This window comes from Scleropages formosus, chromosome 2 (assembly GCF_900964775.1).
Source record: "Scleropages formosus chromosome 2, fSclFor1.1, whole genome shotgun sequence".
NCBI classification, from domain to species: domain Eukaryota; kingdom Metazoa; phylum Chordata; class Actinopteri; order Osteoglossiformes; family Osteoglossidae; genus Scleropages; species Scleropages formosus.
Genome location: NC_041807.1, coordinates 25798007 through 25818280, shown reverse-complemented (window position 1 = coordinate 25818280; position 20274 = coordinate 25798007). Strand labels below are relative to the sequence as shown.

The 20274-nt window shown below is 39.2% G+C and overlaps 1 protein-coding gene across 2 annotated transcripts in view; it reads right to left on the bottom strand.

The window, feature by feature from the left end:
- Nucleotides 1-341: 341 nt before the first annotated feature.
- The window catches only part of LOC108937021 (caM kinase-like vesicle-associated protein), a 38903-nt gene continuing 18970 nt past the window's right edge, over nucleotides 342-20274 (bottom strand). The window contains exons 2-11 of one of the 2 annotated variants that reach the window (XM_018756762.2): nucleotides 10164-10271; nucleotides 9898-10029; nucleotides 7502-7576; nucleotides 7083-7221; nucleotides 6510-6630; nucleotides 6301-6376; nucleotides 5873-6009; nucleotides 4805-4883; nucleotides 4478-4565; nucleotides 342-3646 (exon numbers count right to left, since the gene is read on the bottom strand). In XM_018756762.2, the coding sequence (XP_018612278.1) occupies nucleotides 3296-3646; nucleotides 4478-4565; nucleotides 4805-4883; nucleotides 5873-6009; nucleotides 6301-6376; nucleotides 6510-6630; nucleotides 7083-7221; nucleotides 7502-7576; nucleotides 9898-10029; nucleotides 10164-10258 (1293 nt within the window). In that variant the 5' untranslated portion in view covers nucleotides 10259-10271 and the 3' untranslated portion in view covers nucleotides 342-3295. The remainder of the gene's footprint in view (nucleotides 3647-4477; nucleotides 4566-4804; nucleotides 4884-5872; nucleotides 6010-6300; nucleotides 6377-6509; nucleotides 6631-7082; nucleotides 7222-7501; nucleotides 7577-9897; nucleotides 10030-10163; nucleotides 10272-20274) is intronic. The other variant, XM_018756763.2, reaches the window with a different exon arrangement.

The window sequence follows — 20274 nt, the reverse complement described above, 5'->3', positions numbered from 1 at the left end:
GTGTGTGTGTGTGTGTGTGTGTGTGTATTCGAAACACATCTTAGACCTTTCTCTCAGAAAAAATAATAATGATATGATTGGGACTGGTATTTGTTGTTTTAGTCTAATTTTCAGAGTCTGGCAGGATGTATAACTAAGCAGAACGGCTTTCACTACAGACAAGTCAGCCTAAACTTCCATCTGACAGGTTAACTAAAGACCATCAGGTGGCAAGTACTGGTTTTCCTTTCTATTCATACTCGTACGCTATTCTCTGAGTTCTCTGCAGAATTGGCTGAGGTCAAAATGCTTGAGACCGAAGCAGTGTGCCAGTGGCCACATTTATGTCAGTGTTCCAATGAACAAACTTTTATTAACATCAAATTTCAATCAAGGAATACAAGAATTACATCAAGTGACAGGACCAAATGGCTTCTCAAAGACAAATACAATTTTAAATACATCAGTAACTGCAGAATGAAATTAAGACATTTCATTATTCGTACCACAGAGTGCTGCGTACGCAAAAGGCATTGCTTTGTAAAGCTGTAAAGCACATATGTTTGTTGCTATAACTCTGTACTCTGATATACAGTATCTGGTGTTTTGTCAGTGACCAAAGTTTAGAACACAATGTGGTTTTTTCCAAGTCATATTTAAATTTTAATTCAAATCTAGAGGGGCTGAATGCAAATATTTTCTAGTGCTGTAACTTTATTTGTAATACATTACATTATTTCTGTTAAGAATTTACAGAGATAAGTCATTGTTCGCAAATCATAATCAAAATGCATATATTGTCACTAGTGTGGGTCAGATAAGAAAGACTTGTGGCATTAGATGAAATATAAACCAACATTAACATGACAAGTAAAAATACTGTTTGTTCATTTGATAGAAAATCTCACTGTTGTCCAGTAAACTCCACACTAAATGTGGAAAAATGCATCTTATATGTAAATAAAAAATAAGGAAAAGAAAACAAAGGTAAAGTAGGGCTCTTTAAGACTGCACATATACAAAGCATGTACATTATGGATCTCAAGATATAAAATAATGCTGTATGCTAATATATTAGAAACTTGATAAGTAACATGTAGCAGACAGTTTCAGCAGCGTGAGAAATGCACGCGCAACGAAAATTAAAGGCTTAGCATGTATTCCGAATGTGAGATGCTCACATTACAGTCCTTGTGTATGGAGGGAGTACTGTAAAATTACAATACATGATACATTTGCTGAAAAGCTGACTTGGAAATACCTGGTTAATATCCTAGCAGGACCAGAGCTGTTTTACACTCGGTACAGTATTAACTGTATTATGTGCTGCTTCAGGTCACACTGTACTTGGCTGCATAAATTAAAATGTAAGATATCATAGTCTATGTAAATATCTCAGAATAAGAGCTTCGGGGTATAGCTGAGCAATAAATAAACAAAATAAGCAGTTTGGATTTCACTTCTGTTCATACTCTAAGGATTACAAAAAATGCTGAATCACAGTTTTGTAGCAACAAAAATATTGCTCCTTTAATATCGCATCAGTACACTTTGGAACTGTTAATTCTTCTCATTTTTAGTTTATTAGAAAGGGATTGGTAACAAAATGTAAAAAGCAAATAACTGCTTAAATTAACATAGTTCAATATATGTTGCATATAGACATACATAATCGTGAATCAGATTTTAAACTGTTTAGTTACATATAAGGATACTATTTACTTATTCACAAAGAAATGTTAGCTTATAATACTGGTTTTCAGAGAAACGTTTTTTTGGTGCTCAGAAGTAGAACTAAAGAATTTTCTTTTAAGTGGGAGCAAGAAAGTACAGTAAAACTTTTTTTTTTCTGAATTAATCAGTTGCCTATTTGAGAAGAAAGCCAAGTGAAGTGGGTTCAGTGATAGAAGTGATAAAAGGAGAGATACAGAGCATAACTAAGCTGAAAGCGCACACAGTTACACAGAGAAAGAGAGTCATCTTATGAATAAGAATAGTCTACTGAAGATTTATACAATAGAACTGTAAACATTCCTACAACAGAGCAGGAGCATCACAGAAATATTTTAAAATTACATTTTGTGACATTAAAAGATAACATTTGTTTAATGTGGGGCCACAAGCAAGACAAAAAATTATCAAGGACACTTTATACATGTGAAATAAACTGTAGATGTTATAGGTTTATTTGATCCTTTATCTTCAGAACTTGGAAAGTGAAGCAATACTTAGTGTACATGCCAAATTAATATAGTATTAGAAACTCTGTGAATCAGTACAGCCTACTGGCAAGCTAGAACTTCTCATCTATTAAGTGTTTTAGTGTATTCATTTTCATTTAAGCATGTTTAAAATATTTCAAAAGAGCTGTAGAACCTTAAGCAACGATCTTCCAAATATAGATGTCTGGCCCTGTAAATACAGTATAATATCAATAGCTCAAAGGACAATTCCTCACCCTGAACAGCTATAAAACCTGACAGCAATACTTGCATGTTGTGGTTTCCCACTATGGTGCTTGCAGAAATTGTTAAATTGACAGAGCATTTGGGAGCATGCTGTTTATCTACTTCTACACACGCTGCTATTTACAAAGATATACTGTAATATTGAACTTATTCTTGCTGAAGAGGCCAGAAAAGCCCGACTCTCCTCCCCTTTTTTATTAAAGGGATGGACTGCTTGATGTATTTTTTTTAGAATATGTTCGACAACTCTGATGAATAATTATAAGCTCTGACTGGCTATGCTTCTTAAGCAGCTGTATGAGTTTTATTTACATTATTATATCATGAACAAGTTATACAGAATTGACAATTACACATGTTAAAACAACATTATAGATCTGCTGGGGAAAAAAACAGTAACTTCAAAAGAAGCATGAAAACAACACAAGCATTTCTCTCTTAATACTACATGAAATTTCAGAGGAAATTCCCACAGGTTGATAAGAAAAGATGATTTTTTTTTTCTTTTTAGATCACAAGACCGTGTGGTAAATTAGAGAAGAGACACGCTAACTAGACCTTGTCATGGTGAAAACAAAGATGCTTTAAGCGTTTGCTGCATTCTGTTCTGTTCCTCCAAATAGAAAGGCATCAGTGAGGCTGAAACAGACAGCTATAAAGAGACAATGTTAAAAAAGCAGTACACTAGAACTCTCGGGAGAGACCGAACACAGACCACTCTGTAACTCATGAGAAAACACGGGTTTTTAAAGATACTATACTGATACCGCGAGTGGGAAGGTAAGCAGACACGGGTCATCATGCCACCAGCTAATATACAAGGAGGTAGGGGAATGAGGAGGATATGCTTAACCGTTCTGCTCATCTCGGGCCTCTGTGGCACTCTGGATAGGTGCTGGTGCCTCACCGTTGCACCTGGGTGTGGAGTCCTCCATCTTGGGGGCAGGATTAGGTTGGGTAGAGTCAGGGCTCCTTGTTGCCCCTGTGCTGGAGACCAAGGCCTCCTTGTCTTCACTGGTACTGGTGGGCTCTGTGCTGCCAGGAGTGCTGCCAGGGGTGCTGCCAGGGGTCGCAGAAGTGAGGGTACTGCCTGGGGTCCCTGCGCTGGTTGGGGTGCCTGCTGCCGAGCCAGCTGCTGACACGCCACCTTGTTCTGGCGCCCTTAGCCTCTTCATGAGGGTTGTGACGCGCACCGCTTTCTGTGGAACACAACCAGGCAAAGCAGACACTGATATGTGCACAACCTCGGACAGTACACATAACAAATTCACAATATAGATTCTTCACAAAATTATGCATTTTCTTTCGAAAAACACATTCAGTTCTACCCAAGTGATTCTTGTCAGGATATTTATTTCAGTGTTATACACAGATAGTTCTCATAGTTACATGACACTATTCTTGAGGGCTTAACAGTCAGTCAGGGGCATAGAACACTTAAAGTCTGTATGCAGGTTAAAGGTGGAGCAGCTAGTAGCGTAGTGGTAAGATCACATATTTGTACATTCAGATTACTCTAAATTGCTTCAGTAATATTACCCAGCTGTATAAATGGGTAAATAATTGTTGGTAGCTTAACAGCGTGTCACGACCCAGAGGGACAATACCCCTACCGGCCACAGGAGGCGCCACCCAGTGCCACTAGCCCAGACCCATGCACCTGTTCACAATCTGGTAGTTGCTGAGGTATAAAAGGAGCAAGTGGTGGAGGATAGATTGCGGATTCTTAATCAGTGTTTCTATTGCGCTCTCTTAGTGATCATTAGTTCCGTTTCCTCAGTTTGTTCCATAGGTGTTTATGTTCCAATCCCGAGTGTCTGTTCTGTCTACTCCTGCCTCTTGTTCTCCAGTTCTGGTCCAGAGTTCCAGTCCGGTAAAAGTATAAAACATATATTTCATATTTTAAACCCATATGACCTTTCACACTAGATATAGCTAGATTCTGACCTGTCTTTAATGGACACCAGTACACAGTACTTATGAAAATGAAAGTCCATCTTTTAAAGACCATGAAAACGGAGACAAATTACCTTCCACTTGGCTTTGGCAAAATTCTTTTCGATCTGCGCACAAACACCATCCTTAATATTCTTGTCTGAAGCAGCATTTCCAGATATCCTGAGAGAATGTTTTTTGTTAAAAGACATGACAATCATAAAATGCATTCCCAAAAGATAGATGAAGAAGCTGCACACACATGTAATTATATCGACTTCTCCCTTTTTAAAATAATCTGTTCCTGAATGTATTTTTCCTCATTCCTGAAGTTATAAAGAAAGTATATTGAGGTCTGCACCTTGAAGGTGAGCAGTGAATCATGCTGATCACGGTGCTACAAGGTGTTGAAATGTACATACCACTCATGATTGATGGCTTCCTGTGCAGTAAGTCTCTGGTCCTGGTCCACTTCCATAAGACCAGCCACCAGTCCTTTTGCTGTAAGGCAACCAAGTCACGTTAAGCACTCTATAGTTAAAGAAAGCTTCGAACAAGTCCCTTAGAAGCAGAGTCCAACCAAGTGACATAAACTCACTTAAAACCAAGTGAAACGTGAACATTTTCACAGCTGATGTAAACTTGTAAGTTCAGGGACAGCTAGTAGCGTAGTGGTTAGTGCTGCCTCCTTTGGCCCTAATGGTCCCAGGATTGAATCTCGGGTCTGGCTGTATTACCCGTGACAGAGGTACTTATCCTAAATTGCTCCTGTAAAATTACCTAGCTGTATAAATGGGTAAATAATTGTAAGTCACTTTGGAGAAAAACATCAGCTAAATAAATGTAAATTTCATTAAATCCTGGCAACATGGAAGTAAGCTAAAGCAAACAGGGGAATTAATTCTTACCATACACTACCTCATCTCCCACCCTCAGCTTCCAACAAACGGCAATCTTACAACTGCTCCATTTATCAACACTTTGATTTTAATAAAAACCCTTTTTTCTTGTATAGTGTTGCTTTTACCAACCAATAACCATCCCAACCAAATAAAATCCTATGAAACCAACCTTCAACAAAGTCACATCAATCAAGTGAAAAAAGCATTCTGATACACACACACACACACACACACACACTTTCAGAACCGCTTGTCCCATACGGGGTCGCAGGGAACCGGGGCCTACCCGGCAACACGGGGCGTAGGGCCGGAGGGGGAGGGGACACACCCAGGATGGGACACCAATCCGTCACAAGGCACCCCAAGCGGGACTCGAACCCCAGACCCACTGAAGAGCAGGACCAGGTCCAACCCACTGTGCCACCGCACCCCCCCATCCTGAGATAATTTATGAGAAATAAATGTCTAATATTGTACGGTTTACCTTTCATAATGGTAACATACTTCTTTCAGTATAAAAAACGTGATCTCTCCTGCATACACACTAACTTTCATCAGTATTCTTCCCATCTTTGGGCTGTCCATTACCTGAATCTGAAATGTCATCCCAGTATGGAGAGTCAAATTCATAATCTCCTGATAAAATCTTCCGGAAGAGGTTCTTATCATGATTCTCGTAGTCATCATCTTCTGTTTCATCATAGAAGGGGGGGTTTCCTGAAAGACTGTGGACAGGGAAGAAGCTAAGCACCACATGTGCATGTTGGATAACTCAAATTCTTTTAAGTGCTCAAAAGATTAACAACATTTTAAGAAATTTCCTGTCTCGTACTACCACAGTAGAAGTTATAACACCCCTACATATTTATGGTTCATTACCTTCTGGTTTTAGAACATTTACTTTCATGCTTCACTTATGCAATATAGGTCCAACAGCTGTCTCAAAGGTAAATTTTACCTTTTGTTGTCCATCACAGTTCTTATTAGTATCAGAGGAGTAACAAACAGATGCTTACAGAATGTACATGATGACTCCTATAGCCCAGCAGTCGACTGGTCTTCCATACCTCTGTCTCCCAACCACTTCTGGAGCTGGGTGCAGCAGTAGATCCCAGAATAATAAGCAACAGAAAACTGATCTTAGAGCAAAATATTGACATTTTACTAGTTTTGAATTTGTAGAGTAAGCAAAATGCCCAAGACCGAAACCATCCAGTTCTCTCACCAAGGTACTCAGGGGTCCCACAGGGTTCTTTGATGAGTCCATTCTCCAGCTTGGCCAAGTGGAAATCACTTATTACAATTTTGGAGTGTTTGAGACGATTGTAGTACACCAAGTTCTCCAGCTGAAAAAGCAAGACACACCTTATTTTAACATAATAAATGTTTTAGAAAGTATTTTTCTCCAGTGGATGTTAATTAGATTCACTGCATCGTATATCAACAGTGTTTCTTGCACTCCGTATTAACAGTACTTTGCACTGGGGTACAGAGTTGATAGCGTAGTGATTAGCGTTACTGCATTTAGACTCAAAGGTTGCAGGTTTGATTCCCACCTCTGGCTGTAGTACCCTTGAGCAAGGTACTTACCCTAAAATGCACCTGTGAAATAACCTGGCTGTATAAATGGGTAAATAATTGTAAGTACATTAACATTGAAAGTCACTTAGGGAAAAAAGTGTCAGCTAAATGAAAAAATATGAGCATAGCTACAAATTCTATGCTAGTAAGACACCAGGATGCTGCCTTTTACTCCAGAATGTGAAAAGATTCACCCAGGGATCTCTAGATACTGTACCTTGAGGTTCCTGTGCACAATGTGCAAGGAGTGCAGGTAGGCCACAGCTTCCATCACCTGTCGAATGACATTGCTGGTGTCACGCTCTGAATAATAGCCTTGATCCAGGATCCAGTCAAACACCTCTCTGCCTGTGGCCCTGGGGAGGAAAAATGTGAAGGATTCACCATCCCTTCAATCTGTAATGTCTCTTACATATCATCTAAAAAGCAATTTCAAAAGAAAAAAATGGAATCCAGAATTGCTAGAAATTAAGAAGAAAATGTTTTGGAAGTTCAGTACCGAATAATATGTGTATTTATCATAACATGAGGATATGTCCACTAGCTTCTTTGCCTGGAATGTGTAACGAGCTCAGTAACTATCTGTGTATGGAATACATGATCTGCGCCTTAGTTTACAATCATGGCTTGACTTACAGTTCAAGGAAGAGATAATACTCTTTCCTGGTCTCAAAGACATCAACCAGCTGGAGAATGTTTGGGTGCTTCACCCTGTTGGGGAACAACATCAAGGCGACACATACAAAGAAAAGACGAGAAAGATACACTTGTAATTAAAGCATAAAAATAAAGAAGGACTTACTGTTATCGTCAACTACGACTAATACTGTTGCAAACAATGTACCATAATTCACATCATAATTCATTGCCGCTTTTTCAAATAATTACTTTTTAAAGCTACCATCCTTCTGTAAACATTAGCAGTAATTTAGGAGAAAATTAGGCTTTTATCAAGGGATGAATGTAATTTTCTCTTTTCTCCTCCCTGAGGAATTACTTACAAATCACGTCTGTATCCATATCTTTCCTTCTCTTGATACAATGCACTTTTTGTATTGTTCTCTGAGACGTATGTCACTTTGGGGAAAAGTGTCTGCTAAATGAATAAATTCAACCGTAAATGTCTGTGTCTTTTATATGTTTATGTACACATACAGTATAATGGTTTAGTAAAAAATAAAAATTCTGCCCTAATTTAATTGCCCTTTGTTAATTAATTAATCATGACACTATATTATATTAATAATATTTTAGATCATTAAATTATTTTATAATAAGCAGTTGCAACCAGATAAGCTACATTAATGGAGAAGTTATATATCTATATATAAAGTAGAGCTACGGATTGATATCAATGAAATGTTCATGTTAAAAAATGTAATGGCAGGTTGAAAAAAGTTTGTTACATTGTTGGAAGTAGGTAGCATAGTGATTAGTACTGCAGCTACTTGTGTGATGAACGTCGGTGCATATGGTGAAAGAAACTAACTGTACTTAAGAATCACAAGTCTGCAGCTATGTCTCTTTCCTAATGTAATGCACAAATTGAATTCTCTATGAGATGAATGTCGCTTTTGAGAAAAGTGTCTGCTAAATGAATAAATGTACATGTAAATGTACTGCTGCCTTTGACCTTAAAGGACCTAGGTTCAAAGCAAATGTCATTGGTGTTGGAGCCACGCACTAACCCTCAGTTGTTATGGTAAATATTGCCCAGCTGTATAAATAGGTAAGCCATTGTAAGCTGCTTTGGAGAAAAGTAAGGATATTTATTTTTTCCTGCTAATTTTTTTTTCTCAAGTTAGTCTTCAAGTAACAAGATCATGAATTTCATGTTTTTAGAACTTTCAAGACCACCTACTTAAACCAGAATGTCATCTTAAAATCCTATTTCAGTCGAAGGAGTATATTACTATAACAGGGGCTCATTTGTTTTCCAGGGAGCAAAGCAGACTTATATTTCAATCCAAAACAAATACTTTTCCTGTTTCAGGAGTGCTATTTATTTTTTTGTTGTTGCCACTAATGACATCTTTTATGAAGCTCGGGCATGGTAATGGCAGTGTATAAGAATGCAAGGAAGCAGCTGAAAAAAACAACGAAAAACCTATGTGTCAACAGCAGAGCTTCAAAAATAAACTTAAATCCCAGTGAACACTATGAGGGAATAAGTACAACATTATGAAATGATATTCAATATAGTTCTTCAGCTGCAGAAAAGCAACTCTAAAACTAAATAATTCATAGCACGTTCGCAATTTAACACTTTTTTTACAGATCAAAAGACATTTGTAAAGGTAGTATTAATTGTACCGTAATATTTTATGCCTTTTAAGGCATATACCTGTGCTATGCATTTTAAGTGTCTGCCAAATTTTATTCTACTAGAAAAATGATTTATTACTCTCAAAGTAACAAAAAAGTGGTGAAATTACAGCACATGCACCATACTTTGTAGCCTATTTTCTAGAACTCACACACACACTTTCTGAACCGCTTGTCCCATACAGGGTTGCAGGGAGCTGGAGCCTAACCTGGCAACTCAGGGTGTAAGAGACACACCCAGGACGGGATGCCAGTCCATCGTAAGGCACCCCAAGCAGGACTTGAACCCCAGACCCACTGGAGAACAGGACCTGGTCCAACCCACTGTGCCACTGCACCCCCTTCTTCTAGAACTCCAACCTTGCAAATGTTACATACCATTGTTATTGTATTTTATAAATTGATGTATTTATTATTTTAAAAATATCTATAGAAATCCATGCACATATATATGCTTCATATATATCATATTCTTCATATGAAGAATATGCTTCATATTCTTCATTATGGTAGCCATTAGTTGACCGTCTTCTTTGTTTGTATCTGTTTTTCTTGCCTTATGTCTATGTTAAAGCGCTCTGTGTCACTGTGTGAGAAGAGCGCTCTATAAAAAATAAAATAATAATAATAATAATAATAATAATATGCCATTAATTTACAGAAAAGTGTTCCTAATAGATGTTAGCCACGAAGGCTAATAGACTCACATCTTTAAAATAAGAATCTCATTCTTGGCAGCCTTCCGTACTTTTCTTCCATCCTTCTTAAGAAATTTTTTACAAGTATACATTTTCTGTGTGTTCTTGTCCTTGGCCCGGAAAATCTCACAGAACTCCTCCCTAGATTGGAAGAAAACAGTATGAAAATCCTTGATAGCTCTGCCTGCATAAAAACATTCTTCAAATTCATCAACAAAGTTTTCTTCAAATTCCATAAAATCATTGCAACACAAGAAAGACACAAGAATACTTACGACTTGACAGTTTGTCCCAGGTCATATTTGTCAGTCACCTCAGAGGGATTGTTGTAATCCTTTTTTTCCCCGAGTGTTAAACAGCCAAATGGCATGACCACTTCTGCCCTGAGCAGAGCAGAGAGCACTCCAATTACACAACTTGACAAATCATAAGTCACTGACCAGAGGCACCGTGCAGATGTGTCATTCAGTATCCTCAGCAGCTGCTTACAATGTCTAAAGAAAGTCTTCTTTCAAAATAATACATGTTACGGCTGAGAAGCTGAAAATCAACACACATTAAATCAGAATATATTTGACCTTCATTAGCAAACTGTAATGCACCATTTCCACATGAAAAACAAATGCTAAACATTCGAAGAAGTAATTAAAACCAAAAACCTAGAATAGAAGGGGGAAAGGTGAGCACACTTCGTTATAACCTCACTTGTAAATTACCTGTAGTGGAAGCACCTGTCTTACAAATTATTCGACAAGCAAATCAGCCTCCGCATAGGATGAACATGAACTGTAATGGTTATGACTTCAAAAACATATTAGATGTTCTTGTACTGTACGTCTTACCTGCGGGGCAGTACATCTCAAGACTGCAATCTGAAATAAGGAGCTATTAACTAAGCTATCTTAGTCTTGACTTTCAACAGACACTGCACATACTAATTTATACCATGCTTTATATAAGCACATCATGTATTAGACCATACCAAAGACCCAGGATTAGCCAAAACCCTGCCCTTGAACCCGAATTTCCTCAACTGGCTCTTTTAATAAGAAGAATCTAATTTGGAACAACATGAAACGATTCACGTGGCTGAGGTGGAACCTGAAGCACCCAGTGCTTCTCTGAGCTCAGGCTTATTTTGTCCATGTATTTGCCAAGGATCACTGAAAGCAGTGAAAGGACATGGGCCCAGGGTGAGATGAAGTGCACGGTTGTGACTCATACACAAGGTGTATTGGCGGTTAGAGCCCATTTAGTTATTGTCAAGCGTGCTTATCATAGCTGTCTGTGATTAAAATGAAAAAGAGTGTTTTTCTTCCATTCAGAGATGCTCAGAAGAGTCTCTAGCGCGTTGTATCAGTTGGAGCTCTGAGTTTACATAGTTTACATCTGGCAGTTGCAGGGAATCAGTAAACGAGACCAGCATATTTACATGTTCTGCATACATGTACAGGTGAAAACATAAACCATCGCTACCACCCATGAGACACCTTACACTGATCACAAAGACAGACAGAATAATCCACTGTGATACTTAAAGGAAATAAGAAACTGAGTAAATTTTTGGAACTATTTAGTCCATGCATGGGGGTGCGGTGGCGGAGCAGGTTTGGCCAGGGCCTGCTCTCTGGTGGATCTGGGATTTGAGTCCTGCCTGGGGTGCCCTGTGATGGACTGGCGTCCTGTCCTGGGTGTGTCCCTTCCCTCTCCAGCCTTGCGCCCTGTGTTGTCAGGTTAGGCTCCAGCTCGCCGTGACCCCGCTTGGGACAAGCAGTTTCAGACAGCATGTGTGTGTATTTAGTCCAAGCAGGGGCACACGGTGGCGCAGCGGGCTTGAGTGGGTCCTGCTCTCTGGTGGGTCTGGTGTCTGAGTCCCGCTTGGGGTGCCTTCTGCCAGACTGGTGTCCCGTCCTGGGTGCGTCCCCTCCCCCGCCAGCCTTATGCATTGTGTTGCCGGCTTAGGCTCCAGTTCGCCGCAATCCCGCTTAGGACGTGCGGCTTCAGCCACTGTGTGTGTGTGTGCGTGTGTGTGTGTATTGAGCCCAATTTCAACTAAATTCACTTGAAGAACCTTTCTCAACTGGTTGGCTTACAGTGCTGCGCAGAGAACAGTGCAAATATGTACAGACCGAAGCACACATTGCAACAGTAATAACAACAATGATCCATATTTAAAAAGTTATGGGGGAGAAGTCGGAAGGCTAGGTAGGAAAGGAAACTAAACTCCTAAGGGTTACACAAGAAGGTCCAAGGCATACCGTCTGCCCACCCCAGCAGGCCATGCTAACGATATACATGTTACGACTGTATTTTATAAGCATTTCCTGGAGCTTCAAGGTGGTCATCTTGATTCCATTTGTCTTGTCAGCAGGTGATCTATCAATCTAACTACTCAGAAATCACACTGTAAATAAAAATATTAAGAGCAAACATATTCTTCAACATCTCCAGTTGTTGTTTCAGTGATGCATAAGATTTGTGTATAACAGATGCAGGTTTGACTTTTCCTTGCTCTTTCCCTCCTCCTTACTCTTTCCTGCAGTGAAAGACTGTTGTTCTACCAAAGGCGGAGCTCGAAACTTTCAGGGGCTGAATTTTAATGAAAGAAAGGCTGGCAGATGATGCAGTCATATTTTTCCCTGTTTTGTTTTATATGAGGAAAAGCATCTTTGGCAATCTTCTTGAGCTAGAATCGTCTCAGAGCAGCTTTGTCTCATCAAGCAGAAAAGCAGCTGGCAACCAGCCTCCTGAATCTTTGTGATTCATCATTTAGCGTTAAGGATTTTAATCAGGAGCAGACAAGGTGAAAGTCATGTTAATTAACGGGACAAAGCCTCCAGGAAGCAAAAAAAAGCTGCGTTACGGAATCTCGTCCCTTGAAACGCAGAGGGAAGCCAAGACTTGAAAACTATTTAACGTCACACTGATCACTACTGCTTTTTTCCACCCTGCGAAGCATGAACAGGAAGAGCGCGCTAACAGATATACATACAGTAATAAGGGCATTACAACATCAGCATACAGTAGCGGTAACAGTCACTGAGAATATTCTACCACGTCATCTTGGCTACGAGAATTTGTTTTGCCCTGTGCGAAAAAGCAGCACACTAGACAGAACCAAAGGCAGAGGTATCTACATTCATCACTTAGTTTGTCCGTCTATTCATTTCTTACTAGAACAGATCCTTTGTATGCTGCTAAGGGAAGAAAATGAGGGAAAGTGTAACAAACAGGACTGTCACTGCTTGCTGTTTGATCACTTCAAACTTACATAAGAGAAGCAGACAATTCTTTCGTGTGTTTTGTAAAATTGCTATATTATTTTGAACACCGCTTTTCTTTTCTTATTAAGAGCCATTCGTAATTTTCTCTTTTAACGCATCATACAAGGACACAAACCTCCCACTCTTACACAAATTTTCCTCTGACCCTCAGGTTTGCATTTCATAACATGAAGGACGCAATGTTCGCTCCCGCTTCTGCACCAGCTGAAAGACACAAAGGAGGAAGAGGCTGCAGACAGCATTGACTGCGGCAAGCACGGCTGACAAAGGCGAGGGCTTTTTGCTTCGGTCCCCCCGAGCCTGTTTCTAAGCCCCCGTTTCTAGGGTCATGTCAGGAAGGAGTCAGAATGTGGGATACCGTTTCACCTCTCCGCACCACCACGGGCCCCGTCGAACATCTTCCATTCTTCGCGCAGCCCTTCTCTTTTATATCTATAAAAACGGATTTGTTTGAGCGGGTGGCCTTGGCATGCTTTACAGATGTATAAAATAATAACCGAGTCCCATGAAGATCATTCGATGTGCATCCATTCAAGTGAAAGAGCTGTCAGAGGCAGCTAAAATTCACTTACACAGTATGTCTTCTGGCACCTCACTGAACATTCAGTTGATAATGAATCAACCGACAACTGGTGGTAAAAAAGTTGGTGTTGCAGTTGATAAGTATGCATGTTATATAATAGAGGACATATGGTGGAAGAATGCATTTGTATTCGTGTTTCGTTATGTACTGTATAGGAACTAACTTCAATCCAAAATCTCTTCCTTAATTATCTTTTCCTTAAAAGGAGATTATTTTTCTAAATGTGCATTTAAGTTGATAAAATCACAGTGTTCTTATGAGATTTGTCATACACCCATTAGTTACAAGAATACTGTTTTACTTAATACATTTTTACTTAATGAATTTCTTTGCATTTATGAGGCCTGAATTTGGATTTTGAGTGCACACACACACCATGGCGTAATTTAATGTCTCCAAATGCCTGAAACATGTTTTTAGGAAGAAACCCACACACACTCATCATCTGAAGCTGCTTGTCCCATATGCGGTCATGGGGAGCCTGAGCCTAGCCTGGCAACACAGGGCAGGGGGCTGGAGGGGGAGGGGACACACCCAGGACGGCACGCCAGTCCATCGCAAGGCACCCCAAGCGGGACTTGAGCCCCAGACCCGCTGGAGAGCAGGACCCCGTCCAACCCACTGCGCCACTGCACCCCCTCATGTATGTGAATGTGTGTATGTGATTTCTTTTGCCTTTATTGTTTAAGGTTGAATTAATACATAAGCAATGAGTATCACACTGAGTACAGGAGCTGAACAAAATAATGGAAACACACACTTGTCCCAAACGAGGTCGCGGGGAACCGGAGCCTACCCGGCAACACAGGGCATAAGGCCAGAGGACACACCCAGGAGGGGACGCCAGTCCGTCGCAAGGCACCCCAAGTGGGACTCGAACCCCAGACCCGCTGGAGAGCAGGACCCGGTCCAACCCACTGCGCCACCGCACCCCCCATAATGGAAGCACCACATGAAAAAAGTTTAACTTTGAAATAACTAAATAACAATTAAAAATGCAGCTGCAAAGGTGACTCATATTTTGTGAGTCATACATTATTGCCCATTAGCAGTATGTGTCAGCTATAAAAGAGGTCTGACAATTACCACTTTGATATGCAAGTTTTCAAAGTGACATGAGGACTAATAGAGTTCCAAAGGGCCAAATATCCAGTACTCGAATTTTAAGCGTCTTGGTCAAAAAAGCTAAAAAATTATTTAATGTGTTAAGGGGAACAGTCTCAAAAATAATAATAGCATAGGTTAAACAAGGACAAACTGTATCAGCAAAGAGGTACAGTGGTCACTTGAAGAATGGTGCCTTATCCCACAACACACATTTCAGGACTTTTATGAGAACAGTCCAAGAAAGACTTTGTAAAGGCAAAGGGTGGTTTTACTGCTTAGTACTCCCTTGATATTAATATACTGTTATGCAGTTTTATATAATAGTGTTTACAAATGCAGGTAGACAGATATAAAGTACTACAGAGTAATTCATGAAGGGAAAATACTTTGTTCATTCCCTGCAGAGATGATTATTAATTGTTCACTTAGTAAATCAAAAAAACGTAATCTGACCGGGATGTCCAATCCTTTGCACACAACAGCAAACGTGTTCATTTGAACAGGATTTTGGTGATATTTTAGCATAAATGGGCATCAGGAATGCATAAAAATTCTTACAGTTGATACTGATAGTAATTACTTCTTTGACTTAGCAAGGTTTTTTTAGGAATGCATAACTTTTGAAAACAGAGGAAGACTGTACTAAATTAGACGTAATTAAATGTTAAATCTAAGAAACATACATTCTTGTTAGTAAATACAGACAATCTTTAATAACTTTATAACATTAAGGATTGTCTGTATTTATTAACAAGAATGTATGTACATATTGTGCCTGACCATTTGCCTTCTAAAGTATATATATATATATATCTTCCAAAGGGATGGATCATCCAACTATTTATACCAATGAATAAGGACATTTTGTGTCTAGTATGTTGATAAAGAAAGTACCTAAAATAATAGTAGCCTTGAAAATAGTTATCTGTTTTGTAAACTGAGAATGAGCAAATTTTCAGCAGTCTTCACTCCACAGTGAACTTTGATGGTTTGTTGACTGCTGGACAATCAATATAGTTGACAGCCTGGAAGCATGGAAAACTACAAGAGTCTGCTCTTGCTGGCTTCTGGTTTGCCTCCTTCACAGAATGCACCCAGGCACCTCGCCCTCAAGGTGCACTCGTGTCCAGACTTAATCTAATGAAGAGTGTGATACCCTCAGCAAGAGGCTTCGCAATTCAATATTGGGTAAAATTTTAATGGAGACCATTTCACAGGTGAAGAACTCAACTTGTTAAAAAACCAAAATAAAATGATAGTGGTTTTGAAAAAAGGTTGCTGTCCCTCCAAAATTACGAAAGCAGTTAACCAGTTTAAATTTAACTACCCTACCATATGGTAGCACAATATACCATAACTGTATAAATACAGTATTTTAAATCTGCCTGTTCATATGTTCAAATGCAAATGTAAATGTCATATGTCGTTATCGGTCATTTGTTGCTTGAAATGTGACCCGTTGTATGATACTGAGTGCAAATTTTAACAAATAAGTGTAGCTAATTATGCTAAACTATGGGAGGCAGTTGAACACTGTACGATCCCTTTCAGCTGAGCAGATCCCACAGGGTGGTAAGTTCAATGTGCTTGCGCTACAGTCAAGAAGTGAGCAAAACAATTTGCGGTAAACAAACCAATTAAAGAGTGCTAAATTCGTTTCACAGGGAGGAGCGACTCTCCACAATGAAACTCTGCCTTTCTGTAAAATTGCCTCGGGAACCCAAATTCCTAACCTCCAAAAACCCCTTCAGGATTATGGGGGAAAAAAATAAGAAGCCCCATTGTGTTGACTCATTACAGCACCCTAAAAAATGATCGATTCACTAACTATGTAAAAATTTGCACATAATTTGCAAAACCTTTTTTTTTGTTAAATACATGAGGAAAGCGTTCAGGGTACTAATTAGGGCTGCAGTGATGCACTGGTGTGGTTTTAGTCGGCATTAGCTTTTCAGCCATAGCTCCATATGAATGGCAAGATGCAGTAATGAGCAAAGAAGAGCCAGATGAGTAAATGATCAAGACACACTACCAACCATTACAGTTAAGAGAGGAAAGGAACGGAATGAGTAATTGCAGGGCCTACTAACAGTACTAATTCAGACCTCAAGGTGTGTTTCTAATATAGGTATATAGCATTTATAAATAATGGTGATCTGCGGGTCTCTGGAGCTGCAATCAACCGGTGGCCTATCAAGGGATCAACCTGCCTCACATCCTGTGTTTCTGGGATAGGCTCTGAACCACCATGACACTTCCTTAGGGCAAGCTGTTACTGATAATGAATGAACGAATGAACAAACGAACGAACGAATATGCGTCTGCTTAAATAAAGGTTGACTCAGCATGTTCTTACATAACAACAGAATTAATATTTCAATGCACTTCTAATAAATATTTTAGTCAGTACTGTTAAACTAAGCTCACTATGGGAAATGCACTGAGTGAAATATATACAAATTATACATCATGGGATAATCATAAATTGAGAAAGGGTCTGTTGTATGAGAATGAATATGCGTTCCCTGATTTCTGACCTGAGTGGGATGGTTTTACAAATAAATAGCCTAAATCTGCCAAAATGGCCAAAGGCAAAAATGAACGATGTGTTAATACACTGTTCATTAGAAGTCCACTGAAATGTCACATCTGTAATGTAAACTCAGAAAAACAATATATTCAGCCAAACTTTATTCATAAAAGTACCTCACAGCCATTCCTTAAGTTCAGACCAATCCACTTTTGCATTCGGTCATGAGTCCTTATTCGTAGGCCAAACACTGTAAAAAGAGTCTACAGACTACTGGAAATAAAAGAGTACAATGTGCCAGAGTATGTTTTGGGGAACTGCTCTGAGGAAATCAGGGCACCCAGTAGCACAGCGTAGACACGGTACAGATGTAAAAAGCAGACGAAAGAGGTGGAAACTAGTCTGTATGCAGTATTTTTACTACAGTAGCTGGTCAGGGGGAGACCAGTTTCCAGTTTCACAGCTGGTAAATACCCAACCTCCAGCTAAATGAAACATTAAATATCCCAGCTTGCCTTGACTCCAGGTACTGACATCCCTCAAGTTGAGTTCAAGGGGTTCCACTGCACTCTCCATCAGCAGCAGCTCATTTCGTTAGCCAGAAGGCACACAACTCGTACATCTGCAGGTCTCAAGCTATGGCAAACATGACAAATTCAGCTTATCCAGTGATCAAACCCAAATCATATCTTGCAAGGGTGCTTCTGAGACTTACTGCTTTTCAAAAAATAGACCCACGTCTACAGCTAGGCAAACTCGGGGATGCTTCTGTCGTGTCACAGCTTTAAAGGACGCAGATACGCTCAGCGTACTCTAGTAAATCAGCATGTTTATGTTTGCGGCTCAAGAATTGCAGAGTGGGTCTTTACCCTGCCTGTGACCGTTAGCATCAGTAATGAACACACATTAGTCAGTACCCAACACACAACAGACAAAAGCAGTAACTCTCTACTCCTAATAGTATACTACCTATACATGGATCAAATTGGAGTGTGCAAACACTGTTGTTTGCTTCAACAACAGTGTGTTCGGATTTGTAAAACAGTGGGTCTAAGCATGCAACAACACGGGCGTGGCATGGCTATGTGAAATAGTGGGTGTGGCCATGTAAAACATCAGGTGGTGATATGTAAATAGTGGGTGGGGTTATGTAAAACGGTGGGTAGTAATATGTAAAAGAGTGGGTGTGAGTATGCAAATCAAGTGGAGAGAGAGAATAACTCACAGATCAGATTCTTTGGCAACTCTAAATCTGTCCTGGCAGCACAATTTTAAGGTCAACCTACAGTAAACTTCTAACAGGCACTTTCTGCAGCGTGTCACTGTATTGATAAACACACATTTTCAACTTACTGGCAACAAACTAGCAGTGGGTTCTCTGTTTATATATAAACATTTCATTTTGGCAAGAACTATATTTAATTCCAAACTCACTACATTTCAGAAAGTTTGAAAGGAAGAACAAGAAAATACAATGGCATTGTGTGTTCATATCTGTGTGTATCTCTGTAAGAATATTTCCCTAAATTTGTGAGGATATTTTAGGAGGCATTATCCCCACAGGGTAAGCAAAGCCTGAAAAATTGATTTTTAGGAAGATGTTTCCACAAGATAAAATGACCCTTTTTAAGTTCGCAAAACATCTTAAACATTTTGAGTTACAAAGTGGAGCATTTAAAATACATTGTTTGAATGCAATTGAGTGAGCGTCTGTATTGTGTTCCTGTGCACACGTGTGTTTATCTTCTCCTGGTGGACATACTTACTCTGAATGTACCTTGTAGGGCTCACACTTTTAAACCTGTTAGATTTGACAGAAGGGCTTATGTGTTGTGGCACTGCATGGAAATGCAAAGACAGAATTCCTCTTCACAAATCCTGAGAAAGAAGTAGTGGCTGGCTGTCATCTCTAACATACCTGAGTGGGTTTAAAATAGTTTATTTCTGTGCCATCATTCCTTGTATCGACAGTTCAGCACCTTGTTAGCAATGACTTACAGAGCAGAATATACAGAAAATCTTATCGGTATTATAATAGAGACTGATGCACAAGTTCCCCAGAGGCATTTTGTTAGTGCCTCAATTTTTTTAGTAATTCAACACTCAATAACATTTCCATGTAAATATATCTTGCGTATCGCCTTTAAAGCGGAAAATCTGTCCTGTTGCAGTGACATAAATTTCATGGGATAGTCAGTTAACTTATTTCCAGCCCTGAAGTACAATATTAATTTCACTGAAAAATACAAAGAACATAGATTTAATAAGTATTCATGCTGTGTGCTGGATTATGCTGTGCATACTTCAAATATTCAATGATTCCCTGCATTTAAAGTGAAATCATTCTTAGATTATCGATGTATTTTTGCAATTTTTTATACATTTTACAGTGATGTGCTGGCAGCAAGTGCAATGTTAAATTGAACCAAATTCTATTTAGTTGGAATCTATCAACAATATTTGTCTTACCAGTCCACAACCTAACCAAATTCTTAATTCTGGTCAGTTAGCAGCCTTACTCCTGTGTAATGGTGTCCGGTTCATGCCAAAATATATCACTACAAATGAACTGAACCCAAGCAGTCTGATCAAAATATATATTCAACAGCAAAGTTGCTATGGTTTCCTCTCATTTTAAGAGTGGAAAAAAAATCTGTGTTGTTACATATATGTAAAAAGATAACAAAAAGACCTAACATTACTCTAGTTGCTGGCTTTGCTAGTAGATGCTAGGGTACTCAGTCTGCTTTGTTACTGTAACATCACCTATATTTTCTAGTGGAAGCTAAAAACTGAAAATCATAGTTTTGTTTAAAACAATTACAGTGGGGTTTTTTGTAGTAGTAGTAGCAGTGGAATAAGCAGAAAATATAGAGGGGCAT